At 37.2% G+C, this 13,454-nt stretch overlaps 1 protein-coding gene across 8 annotated transcripts in view; it reads left to right on the top strand.

Annotated features, from left to right (window-relative positions):
* LTBP1 (latent transforming growth factor beta binding protein 1) overlaps positions 1 to 13,454 on the top strand; it is a 191,972-nt gene that overhangs the window by 65,612 nt on the left and 112,906 nt on the right. For 6 of the 8 annotated variants that reach the window (XM_017746460.1, XM_017746464.1, XM_017746456.1 and 3 more), the window contains exon 4: positions 897 to 1,064. In XM_017746460.1, coding sequence (XP_017601949.1) covers positions 897 to 1,064 — 168 coding nt within the window. Of the gene's footprint in view, positions 1 to 794; positions 1,065 to 13,454 lie in introns of those variants that run through there. The other 2 variants (XM_017746472.1, XM_008643343.2) reach the window with 1 other exon arrangement.

Below are 13,454 nucleotides of genomic sequence, written 5' to 3'. Positions count from 1 at the left end.
GGAATCTGTTCTTTTCCCTGTTTTTCCCTAATAAGTAGTTTTAATACAATTTTTGTCTTCAACTGTTAGATATAGAATCAAATACATCTGGTTTTAAATACAATTCTGTAACAAGAAATTCTTACAACTAGCTTAATTTCAAATTTGTGCTTGTGCAGTCTTTATTGCATGCACATTTTTTAAAATGACTACAGGGAAGTATATAAAAAAAGAGAATCCAGCAATTTTTTTGTCTTTGATCTCAGTGTTTTAAAGCACTGATAATTCCTCACCCTTTTCTCTGAGCGTTTTATTACTAAAACAAAGGCTGACAGCAGAGCTCAGTCTATAATATGTAAATTCTTGTGGAAAAATAGTGCCAAAAAACTGTGAAGAAAAAATGGGTCCAGGTGTCTGCGTCACAAGGTTTGACCACTTCAGACTGGGGTGCCAGGAGATTTGAGACAGATGTTTTCAGACATGCCGCATGCCTAAAACATTTCCAGGGGTCGAGCTACAAATAGTGACTTAATAAGTTCAGAAACAGGAAAAGTATGTAGGAGTACACAAGAGTTTATTCACCTCTAGGTGCACACCCAGCCTCTTTACATTGCATCTGCCTGTCAGGGTTGGCTATTTAAGCTGTCATGCCCTTGGTATTGCTCTTTGTCTGCCTGTGAATAAAGTGCAGCATTGTGATTACTAATCCCACTCCAGTGACTTGACTTTAAATGTGGTTTTGGAGCGGATCCCGGAGTTCTGTTTGCTAAGCTTCCTACTCCTGTTTCAGAGACACCACTGGAGATCTATCCCCCCCCCCCCGCGCCTTTTTTTTTTTCCAAAAACTTTTTGAAGGAAATCAATGGATACCAAAGTGATCTGTTTATTTTTCTTTTTTTCTTTGCCTCCGCTGACAGTGGGAAATCACACTGGTCGCATCAAGGTGGTCTTTACACCCAGCATCTGTAAAGTAACTTGTACCAAAGGCAACTGTCAGAACAACTGTGAGAAGGGAAATACAACCACCCTCATCAGTGAAAACGGCCATGCTGCTGACACTCTGACAGCCACTAACTTCCGAGTAGGTAAGTACCCTGAAACTGCATTTGTCCTTAGCTGTCCTCTCTTGACTAACAGAGGGAGGAGATGTTTTGTTATTAATACCAGTTGTGCATCTGTTACTCTTTGTTTGGAGGGCTCTGCTGAGCAGGAACCATTTTGTTAGACAAGCTTTCTGGTGTCCTTCGGAAATGTTCCCAAAAGTTCCTTTTGTGTCAGAGAAAAAAAGCTCCCATATTTTTCATGTGAATTTTCAGCTGCAGGGATGCAGCTTAAATTTTTGGTAAAATTCCTCCCTCAAAGTTTGTGTTAATAAACAGGGAAAATGACAGATTACACAAAAAGTTGTGTTTCCTCTTTTTTACTTGTTTAATATGTATCAAATGCACGTAAAATCTAGGGAACAGCTAACAGTGACTCGGTCTTCAAAAATTTGTTCGGCAGTTCCTTGGAGCTACAATCCTTTTTAAGCATGCATCAGCTTAAAACTTTTCTTACTGCTGAAAGTAAATGAGATTTCATATTTGGCATTTTTAGAAAATGAAATAATGTTAAGTCTAATTAAAGTTATAGAAGCCAGTAATGTCTTTGTTAATGTTTGTTCTTTCTGCTTGCTCAGTAAGAGTATCAACAGTATGCCAAACTAAACCCTGCAACTGTTTGTTGAAACAAATCCTGAAAGCTACCTAGGATAATGATTAGCATATTTTAACTGTATACTATATAGGCATTTGTGTGCAAGTATTTGCCTTGTTAGTTAAGATGTACAGATGTATGGGTACATACCTAAGCACTTCAAATTTGTCATTTCACATTATGATACCCTGAACTGCTCTTGGAAAGTAATTTTGTAGTTATCCTGAAAATATCATAGTACTGTTTTCTGAAAAAAGAACCTTAATTATTTTGCAGATTTCTAGTCAAAGAATGCCAAATATGAACACTGTAATTTTAGTCTCTGTCTAGAATAAACCCAGAGTTCAGGCAGTGCTGAGGCTGGCCAATATTGCCGTTTTTCAAGTGCAGTGTATTTCATGCTCTGAGGGTGAGGGGGAAAAGCCGTTCCAAATTATTTTTCTTTTCTTCTGGACAGATGATACATAGAGTTCCCTCTTTTAACACTCCTACTAGACTGTCAGACTCTGTGTGAAAGCCCTTGAAGTTACTAACTCAGTCCTTCATAGTATGCATGTTTGTAAAAATGTATGTTTTGGACTAATAGTAAAACCAGTGTTTTAAAACAAGAATAGAGCAAATTTTGGAGTTGGTTTGTGGTTGTTTGGAGGAACAAAAAAAAAGAAAAGTATTTTGTAAGGGAATGGTAAATCTAATACTTTAAAATCTGTGTTCACTGCCAATGCAGATTTTTACCAATGTTTTGGCAAGAACCCCAGCTAAGTAAGTTTTTTGCGTAATTTTCTGACTAGCATGAAAGGATAGGGTTATTCTTCCCCCCTTTCATTTGACCTAATTTTTCTATTGAAATTATGAAATGCTGAGAACGGGCAGTCATGTAATTTGTCTGCTATGTAAATCTGTGCTGTAACATGACCTTCTCTCGAATACTTGAAAACTTGGAGAGTGGAAATTGACCTGTGAAGACGTGTTCCACACCTTCCTTCCTGGCCTCAGTCCACGCAGCTCTGATTCACTGGGTACAGTGGGCTGCTAGAAACATTCAACAAAAGCAGCCTGTAATAGTATTTGATGGAAAGATAAGGGAGTGTTATGTTTAAAAATGTATAAAAGCAAGTTGCTACACATGGATAAGGATTTTTAACCTGCCTGTTAGCTATCTTCACTACTACATTTAAAAGACACAAAGCATTTACCACAGCTCTAGGTATTGTTGTTTTCAAAGAAGAGTAAGAAGGTCTGAACTAGCACTTAAAGGCTCTCCAATTAAAAACAAAAATGCTGCATGAACTTCTTAATAACTAGAGAAGAGGGATCCTACACCTGTAAATCAAATTCTTTCACCAGTCACAGTTTTCAGGAGCTTTGAAATCAGAAATTAAAATATATATTACTGAAATAATTTTTTATATCTGTTCTCTAGTGCCTTTCACTAGCTTAGACTTGTCCTGATGTCTCCTGCTACATAAAGCAGAAGTAATTTGTCTCTTCCAAGATCATTAATTTTTGTTATATTTTTAACAACTGAATTATGTTTAACTTGTGCTTTTTGCTTTCAAGTCCCTGCTTTAGCTTCTTTACTTACTGTTAATCCAAAATGTGTGGAAATTCTTATGTAGATGACTTGATATTTAGAAATGCAACCATGAAACAGAATGTCATGTCACAAAATATGTATTTAAAGCAATAAGCAGCACTTTTTCAGCATGTTTTTTAAAAATATTTTCTCTTCCTAAAACCAGAGGAGATAGTCACATGCCCTATTTGGAAAAGTTTTAAATAGATTTTTGTAGCAGGAACAGCATTCTAGTACACGAGGCTGAATTTAGGTTCTCAGAGACAGATTAGTTAGAAATCACTTTACTTTGTTCTTAATAATAAATTATTTCTAATAATGACCCAGAGTAAATTTTTTTTGTTTCTTTTCAATTTTGTGCTGAATTTTGTAAACACTGCATTTTCAAAGAGAATAAATCGCAATACCTGCATTACAGTTACTCAAGCTTTGTCATTGATTATTTCAGATTCTTAAAAAGTGCTCAGTTTGTCAATTCAGCTGAAGCTTGATAGCAGTGAGCTCAGGCAAGGAACAGATCCGATTTCCTGAAAATTTTATACAATATGGATAAGCCATTAAAAATAAAAACCCACAACAAGGGACAGACTGGGGGGAATGGTGCTTTTCAGGTAGCTGAGATCTTTGGCTGTGGTGAGGAATAGCTCCTAGCACACCAGTTGAAGGTGATGAAAGCTTGGTATTTAAAAGGAAGGACCTCTTTGACTGCCAGGCTGCTTCAGTGAAACTTTGGGGATTTTTGCAATTTCATTTTGTGAATGGGATATGTTGCAGTTAAACTAACCAACCTCTAATATTTCATTGGCTTGGAGAATGAAAGCATTTAATCTGAGTGGAAACTTCTGCTGAATAGATGAATCTCATTATTCTGTTGGATTGATGCATGTGCAGTTTGTATGGTATTTCAGTCCTGATATATCTACAGAGGCTTGTAAAACAGGGTTGATACGGGTGCATGGGAAAGGATGGGAACAGAGTAGCACAGAAGGTTTCCGTCTCTTTCACTGTTGAAGTTACTCAGTGAAGTGTCCTGTTTCTACTCAAAATTAGTCCATTTTCCAATTTTGAAATGAATTATCTTCCTGTTAAGAGTGGGAGGACAATGACTAATTTGTAACTGTAAAATGAAGCAATAAGGAATCAGTAAATGCCCAAATTAATATTTTAATGCTTTTCTATTTTTCTTCCACTACTGTATATATATATTTAATTATAGATTTACATTCTATTGTTTCCCATGGAATCTGTGCGTCATTAATTCAACAGGAATGACAGAACTTAGTAAAGGAAGCAGTCATTTAATACTTAGGTTCATATTCACTGTTCATTTGCAGCTCCACATCTCATTTAAAGTGGTTCATTCAAACAGTTATAAATGAGAAGTCAAAGTTCCATGCTAGTCAGTGAAAGTGCATATCTTTCTGTAGAAATTTTGTGTCTGAGCACTTGGCAGTATCTGTGTCAAATAAGGAAACAGAATGGTAGAATTATAGAAAGGTTTGGCTTGGAAGGGACCTTAAAGATGATTTACTTCCAACCCGCAGCCATGGGCAGGGACACCTTCTTCTAGACCAGGTTGCTTAGAGCCCCATCCAGCCTGGACTTGAGCACCTCCAGGGTTGGGGCATCTACAGCTTCTCTGGGCAACCTGTGCCAGTGCCTCACCACCCTCACAGTAAAGAATTTCTTCCCCATATCTAATCTAAATCTATGCTCTTTCAGTTTAAAGCCCCTCCCCCCCTTGTCCTGTCCATGCCCATGTAAAATGTCCCTCGCCAGCTTTCTTGCAGGCCCCCTTTAGGGGAGGCTGGAAGGCTGCTATAAGGTCACCTTGGAGCCTTCTCCAGGTGAACGTGGTGTCTTAAGTAAAAATGTATCTGATCCTTCTTATTTAATCATAAATTTTGAAATTTTCAGCATGGATCACAGTGACCTGGATATTCTGTACCCTGTTACAATAATGCTGAAATTATGTTGCCTCTTGAATTTTGGCACTTTTCCTACTGGAATTTTCTATCAAAAATTTTTCCAGCTTTACTGTGTTGACTCTGTATAAATGTTTTTAGATAATTGAGGTTGTCCAGAAGTTTCCAATTACGTATAGACAGAAACTTCCAAGAAGCAGCAGAAGCATTTTGCTCAAATTTTATTTGGTCTTCTTCTGAAAGCAATGAAAATTTGACCAATATATTTTAAAACAATAGGTTATTCAAAGGAAATTTAGTAAGAAGACTCACTATGTAATTATTATTCTAACATAATTTCCTATCTAGCAAAGAGTTTAGAAAGCATAACTATTTAGAATTGCAAAAATTTAAGGCAGTTATTTTACAAAATGTGGATAGAATTCCTGAACCTGTGTGACCATGAATTACTGTTAGTGTTGTAGGAGTTAGCATTGCTTTTTATTCAAGCACTTCAGGTATTATCAAAGAAGAGTGTTGGTTAAAAATGTCAATTACCTGCAAGCAAGGCAGCCTGTTGGCAAGCCAGCCAACTGCCTTTATCTGTAGATTACGTATGAAGTCCAAGAGAAGTGATTGGTGTTTCCTTGCTACCATTTAGTATGTATTAAAGCTGTCATTTCTTTGCTCCCTATGATACATTCTGCACATGTCCTACCACATTGGTGAGGAACTGTAAGACTATGACATTTGAGGTGGATTTTTTAGTAACCTTTTGATGAACAGGCATGTAAATAGTATTGGTGACATGATGGCATGTAAAGGCATATAAAAGACCAACATCTTGTGGAGTATTTGTGTAGATTTTTAAGACTTTACAGTCACAGTCTCTTCTGGCAGCTTGTGAGGTACATACTGTACAGTTTTTTACCCATTATATTTTACCCTTTTGTTTTACTGGGTTTAGTAAGAGTTGCTAGAAAGGTAACATGTTAGAAGAGATGCTTTCTTCTCTGTTTTGAAGTGGTGTTTGCTATTTGGTTAATGGTGTCAGCCTGTGTAGGTAACCCATCATGTATGACCTATGTAACTCTGCCCAGAACACTATTCCTGTGGCTCCATCTGAGACTTAGCAGATGAACACGTGGAGGATTTAAAATAATTGCTAGCACATGTCACGCAGAGATTTTTTAAATTCTTTTTGGTAACATAAGTGAGAAGTGATTTTATTTTAATGTTTTAAAAAAATCTCTGCTTTTCAACTTTATATGTTCCATCAGACAACCTAATTGAAGAGAAGCTTATTTCTGGAATAACTACTTAGCTCAAGAACAGCATATGGTAATTCACAGTTTGCTTTTAGTAGTATATTCTCTGTGGGTAAGAATGAAGTGTTACTTTGAAATAGCCTTGCGTTTTGCGCTTGAACTTGCAAATAGGAAGAAGCTGTGATGCAAGAACCTTGCTATTCCTTTAGTATTATCACTTTTGTCCTTTTCTGTCCTTCTCTGGTAGTTACCTTGCAGCCTTATTTGGTAAAAGATTTGTTCTTGTAGTAATTATAATTTGTGCATTGTCAGACTTCGTTGGTTTATGCTTTTTTGCTGCCAAATGAAATATTATTTCCTTTAACAGACACGTGAAAATTTCAGAATTCTTGGACAACTTGGCTAAAATAATAACTTTTTAAACTTTCTGCAACAGTAGTTCAAAGAAGTTGGTCAGTCTGTCAGTGTGTGTGTCTCAGGAAAAAATACTAAGAAAAGGACATTGGGATTTATCCACTGCTTTATCTGGTAATTTGAAATTTAATCTGTACAGATGATGACTATGATAGAAATATTCATGCAGCAACATCATAATAGCTGTAGCAAAATGAAGGCCAAGTATTTTTCCTCAGACAGTGAACTGAGTAGCTAAAATAAAAAGGACAGATAACAGCAGGACTATTATTATGAATTCTTCTTTGCCGTATGGAAGATACTGGGGAAAAAAGGTATTTCCTAGCCTGAAGAGCCAATGCAAAATGATTTGGGAGGAACCACTTATGACCATCAATTCAAAAGACATTTCTTTGTTCCAGTCCCCCTTTCTTCTATAAATAAATTTGAGCTGACAGCAGGATGAATTAATTTACTTACAGTCCAGGTAGTGTAGTATAGGCTTTTCTAATCTGAAATACTAGTGGACTACAATTTCATCCTGTAATGTAAGTGTACAATTCTATAGACTGAGCAAAGATCAGGGTTTTAATGCATTTTCAATTATGGGCCTCCAATGCTCAAATTACAAAGAAAAATTGTATTTTAAGGATTTTGTTAGTTTTGATATCCACATCTGTTCAGAAAGAATGATTTCTTTCCCCCATGTATTTATCAGAACTTGCCATCAACAAATAGTTCTGGTTTCTACCATGGAGCTTACAGCATCTGTGAGCTGTTTCTTCATAATCTTAAAATAATTATTCAAAATTGACATCTTTACCTCAGATTCCAGTGGAGGCCAGACGCTAATTTAAAAAAAAGAGATTGTTCAGTCACATGATTTTAATGAGGTTGAACTCATACAAACCTGTTAGCAACTCATTTCCACTCCCTTGCTCACCTTAAAGACTTCAGACCATCACCATGAAGCAAAAGTCCATCTGCTCTCAAAGTACTCCCCAAACCGTCTGTTACAGAGAACACAGTTTTTGGATGTGCAGTCATAGGAAAAACCACAAATGGAAATGGTACAAAATCCACACCTGCAGTCATTCAAAAACACATGGAGTATGTTTCTCTCAAAGTTAAAGCAAAACAGAACACAAAGTTAAAATGCATAATGTTTTATTTTACTGTATATGGTTTTAATTTATAGGGATTAGTTTATGTACATCTGACTTGAAGTACTGTAAAAAGAGAACTGAGAGTGCATTTATTTGAATGATTACATTGTTGCATATTCAAATAAACACAATACCTTGTACAGCTGTAATTTTGTTATTGCTAAACTAAATGTCTTTGCACATACCTCACTGAAGATCAAGTGTATACCAACTTTGGCTTAGAAAAGACGTTGCCTCTAAAGAGTAAGAAAGAGCAAGAAAAAAGTTGCCTCTAAAGAAGAAGAAAGAGTCTGAAAATTTTCTCTACATGTTGAAATATGGCATATATCATTAATAGATTTCTTAGCAAATGGGTTTGTATTTAATGTGTCCTTCTGGGCCTAGCACAGTCAAAAGGAAGCAAGCAGCTACCACTGCTCTGTTGATCACAGTCTTTCCCCATTCAGCCTTTCTACTGTTTGTTCTGGTTTTTTATTCTGCTCCAGATAATTCTCATCCTGTGTAGTCTGTATAGCCTTCATCTATCCATTCCACCTGTAATTAGCTCTTAGATTTGAGTATCACTGTAATTGAGAGTCCTGTTTTGTAGTGTAGAGGCTCTGGGATTCCTGGATTTTTCTTTTGGAACATGAACTTTATCTTTGTTATGTAGGCACTTAAATTCAGTGAGTTTTCTATGTGTCCATAAAAACCTGTTAAGAGGGTGAACCATGAACTTTCAACCAGGGATTTATGAATGTGAATCAAATTGAAGTCTATGGGAGCTGTAAACTTTTTTTCTGTTAATCTCTTGCAAAGTCTTGAGGGATGCTAGTCAATGAATAGAAGGAAAATTAGGTATTTGCTGATTGCACAGGAAGAGGATTGAGTTTTAAGAAACCGAACAGAGTATTTCTCATCTGTATTTTACTCATCCAAATAATTTATTCATTTCTCATTTTGGTTGTATTTTCAGTTTAATTTAAAGAGAATAAGATGAGCTATTAAATCAAAATTTTATATTGGATGTTACTCAGATATTTCAAGTTTAGGGAAACTTTTAGCAACTGTTCATCTCATAATTTAGGAATGAGTTCTTTGACTTCTCCCTGAGAGGGACTGCCTTTATCAATAGGATGTATAGGGCAGTGGTCTCCAAACTTTTTTGATTGCACATTCCTATCAATAAAATACTTTTGAACACTCTCCCTCATGTATATATTTATAAATTACATACACGTACTACTGTATGTATCATCTGTTTGTACATTATAAACCATAGACAAAATAGAAAGTAAAAATGCATGAGAAAAAGACTAAGTGAACTCTATTGAAAATTTATTTTATTTATTAATGGTACAGAACATATTTCTTTCCTGCATCCCAGTACATTTTCTGGCACACTGTGTGGGATGAGCACACCCTGCTTTGGAAACTGCTGGTATAGGTAACCAGGGGAGACCAGCTTCATAACATACGCTGTAATACTACCTTTCTATAGTTAATATGAGTCCATTGCATCTCTCTTATTTATTATTTGAATATCTTAAACTCAGCCTGTTAGATGCTATATATGTAGTGCTAGAACACCTTACTCAGACCAGCATTGTCATGTGAAGCTTCTCAATGAGGTTGTACACAGCTCAGGGGAATTTGGTGCATGGTTAAGTTGCTTGGAACTGGACACGACCAGGCAGAGCATTGATTGTGTTTTAGGTTTACAAAGCTTGTGCAACAATTTATACAGCTATTATGGTTATAAGAACCACCATGTGTGGTGAAGTTGTGTATTTTTAATGAATTTCCAACTGTACATTCTCTGCGGAGTAATCTTTATTCTTCCTATTCACTAGCAGTGATTCTGCTCCTTTCCTCCTTCAGAACTCCAGGATTTGAGTTTCTAGGTTTTCACTGGTCTCCTATGACCTAATTTATTACTCCAACTCTGAACAACATCCATCCCATTCTCACATTGTGTCACCTCCTCAAGGTCAACTCCCTAGAAAACTTTCCAATTTCTTGTGATGTAGTCAGTGCCAGCAAATCATAGCATATGTTTTTTAACTATTCCATGAACATTTGGATTATGAGCTATTATCTGTATGTTAATGAATATCCAATTTAAAGAATCTAGTCCTACTTTGTTCTTCTTGTAGATGTTTTTACTCCAAAAAGAGCACTGCAGTAATGTTACAATAATGAGAGAGCAGTCTCCTGATGTTTGGAAATTTTTGTCATGACTACAGTTTCTGTGGCTTTTCTTTTTCTATTTTAAACATCATTTTATCATTCGAGGATGTCTTGTGGTATGATGGGATGCAGTAGATCAATGTTTATAGACCATTTGGATCTAAGTTTGGGTGTTCATCTGGCTCACGAAATCATACTGAGATACCTCAGTCAAGAACCTAGTAGTAAATGGGTGATGAGATGCACCCATATGGCAAGTTGGCCTGTGGATGTCCTTACTGGCCTGCTGGGTGAGCCTCTCTTCAGTGACAGACCAGAAAACCTCAGGTAACAGCACTCCTAACTTGTGTTGTTCAAGCAGGCACAAAAGGTTAAATGGGAATGAATCTCAGCTGTTGTGGTTTAACCCCAGCCGGCAATTACCGTGCAGCCTCTCACTTCCTCATCAGCAGGACTGGGGAGAGAATGGGGACGATAAAAGTGGGAAAACTCATGGGTTGAGATAGAGACAATTTAATAGAGAAAGCAAAAAGCCATGCATGCAAGCAAAGTAAAACTAGGAATTAATTCAGTGCTTCCCATGGGCAGGGAGGTGTTCAGCCATTCCCAGGAGATCAAGGCCCCATCACATGTAGTGGTGACTTGGGAAGATGAACACCATCACTGAGAATGTCCCTCCCTTCCTCCTTCTTCCCCCCCAGCTTTATATAATGAGCATGATGTCCTATGGTCTGGAATACCCCTTTGGTCAGCTGGGGTCACCTTTCCTGGCTCTGTCTCCTCTTGATTTCCTGTGCATCCCCAGCCTCTTTGCCAGTGTGGAAGTGCACAAAGAAGAAAAGGCCTTGGCTCTGTGTAAGCCCTGCTCAGCAACAACAAAAACCTCTCTACGTTATCAGCACTGTGTTCAGCACAAACCCAAAACACAGCTGCATACCAGCCACTGTGAAGAAGATTAAGTCTACCCCAGCTGAAACCAGCACATCATCTTAAATATCTATTATTCAGTTGCCAGAAACAGTAAGGATGCTGATGTCCCTGGCCAGTGTCAGCTTTATTACTTCTGTGGTCTTCACAGCCTTTGCATAACAGAGGCATGCCCAATGGCTTAAACGTTTCTCAGAACATTCTGCTGCTTTATCTGATGTAACCAAGTAGTTAGATGTCTATGCTAGTGGGTGTTACTCTATGCAAGAGTCCAGTACATTTTCTGGAAATAGCCTAATAGCAGAACAGGTGTCAGAGCAGAGAATCAGTTCACTGACTTCTTCAGATTGTAACAGTGCATGAGCAATGACAGCCTAGTGTGATTGTGGTCAAATTACTCATTAATCCTGTTGTCCTGAAAGGTGGGTAGGGCTCCTCAGCTGGCACCTGAAGGGAAGAGTATAGTCTGGAAGGATCCTGTAGCAATAAAGATGCTTGCTTTTCATTGTTACCTGTCCTTCTGTTGAATTCTTGTTCTATTGAAGGCAGGTATGTTTCAATAACATTAATAAATACTTGTTAGCATTACATGTGCTCAGGCACATGAAACACTATACAGAAGGGTAAGTCTTAAAAAAGCTGGGAACATAGGAAGGTAGTTTTTGTCTGACACTGTACATCTTGACTTCAGCATTCCCACTTTGATGAGGGCAATTAAGAAGTTATTCAGGACTGCTTAAATTGATACCTATAATGTCTTTCTTTATACTGCAGCATGCTTGTTTTAAACAAGGGTGTTAATTTGTTGCACTTACAAAGCCAGCTTTTCCTAGTTATTTTATTTCAGAGGAAAATAAATATCAATGCACTAGAAATCCAAAGAAATGTCTGGAGTAGCTTTTTTTGTATGTGTTAGCATTGTTATCAGAGGTCTGACACTGGCCATTTGTAAGGCATTAATTCCCGATAAACAGTAAAAGGTGGGTTTTTGTTTTTCGTGGTATACTGAGTCTAAGCCTAACTGTTGTAGTATACTCAGTATATCAGGGCGATAAATTCAAATAAAGTCAATAGATTCGCCACCTACGATCAGGGTAGGAGTGACTCAGATGATTCCTTACCTAGCTTCCAAAAATAGTGTCTGAATCATCTCAGATATTGAGAATATTAGAAGCAGAGTTAGCAAAGATTGACTATGCATCATATCTGTTAGTAAAAATCCTCCTGTCAATCATTTTGCAGCTACCATAACTTTTACTATACCCTTTCTATATTGACTAAGCACAGCATTAGGTGACTTTCCATGGCACAGCATACACTTTATTTTTCTGATAGCATTTGAATATTCTGTTTCTCATCCATCCTGTTCTTTCCAGATTGTAACACTAGGAGTTTTATTGGCAGCTGTTGGTCAGATGGTGCTCATTTAAGTCACGTACACACAGACGTATGTTGCATTTGGCATGTCTGAGGAGAGGTGACTTATCACATGAGTTTGGAAGGATGTGATACAGGGCCAATGAGACTCCCATCCCACTGGGAACCACAATGAGAGATGAGTGAAATACCTGGGGACATGTTTGATGTCTCTTGGTTGACTCTGTGTACGCATCTTCGAGTTGTCAACATCCAGCTTTTCTTCCTGAGCTGTTTTAAAGTACTGAGTTTAAAACTGAGGAAAACAGATGATTAGTACAGTGAAATAATCTAGTGCATGTTCATTCTGGATTTCTTGCTGATCATGATGCTCGCTCAACAAATATATATTTCTCTGTAACATATTGAAGCCTTGCCCTTTATGATCTGAACTTGCTACCCCCAAATTTCAGTATCAGGATGTTCCATAGCTGACAGTGTAGCCTCCAATAGCTCCAGAAAACATGCATGATCCAGACGGGAATAACACCACAAAGCTTGCTTATTTTGGCTGTAATTTGGTTTGCTTAGCTGGTTAAATAGCGATATTTACGATCCCATTCCCAAGTGGGGGTGCATTTAAAGATCCCTTGATAATAATAGTTTAAAAATATAAGGCAAATTCTAATGAAGTCAGTAACCATGTTAAATTACAATAGCTGAGAGCCCAATTTAGTAGCTGCATATTTTTTTATCATAGGTTTAGGTTTTGAGCTAGGTTCCTGTTTGAAAATTTTCCCTGCAGTGTTGCAGATTTTACCTCTTTCCAGAAGAAACATCTCAAGTGCCTTCACTAACATGTTCACATAAGTAGGCCAGTCACAGGAGCTGGGTGTCACTTCACTGTTTTCAGTGATGAGCAGAAAAAATCACTCTTACATCTGGTGCTGGAGCTCTTGCTATCAGATCTACTTTTTAAAATTGTGTTTTGTTGTTGCAATGGAATATTTATATTAAAAGT

The sequence above is a fragment of the Corvus brachyrhynchos genome, unplaced genomic scaffold (genome assembly GCF_000691975.1).
Source record: "Corvus brachyrhynchos isolate BGI_N302 unplaced genomic scaffold, ASM69197v1 scaffold70, whole genome shotgun sequence".
Classification (NCBI taxonomy): Eukaryota; Metazoa; Chordata; class Aves; order Passeriformes; family Corvidae; genus Corvus; species Corvus brachyrhynchos.
The sequence above is the reverse complement of the archived record's forward strand: the minus strand, read 5'-3'. Positions and strand labels throughout refer to the sequence as shown.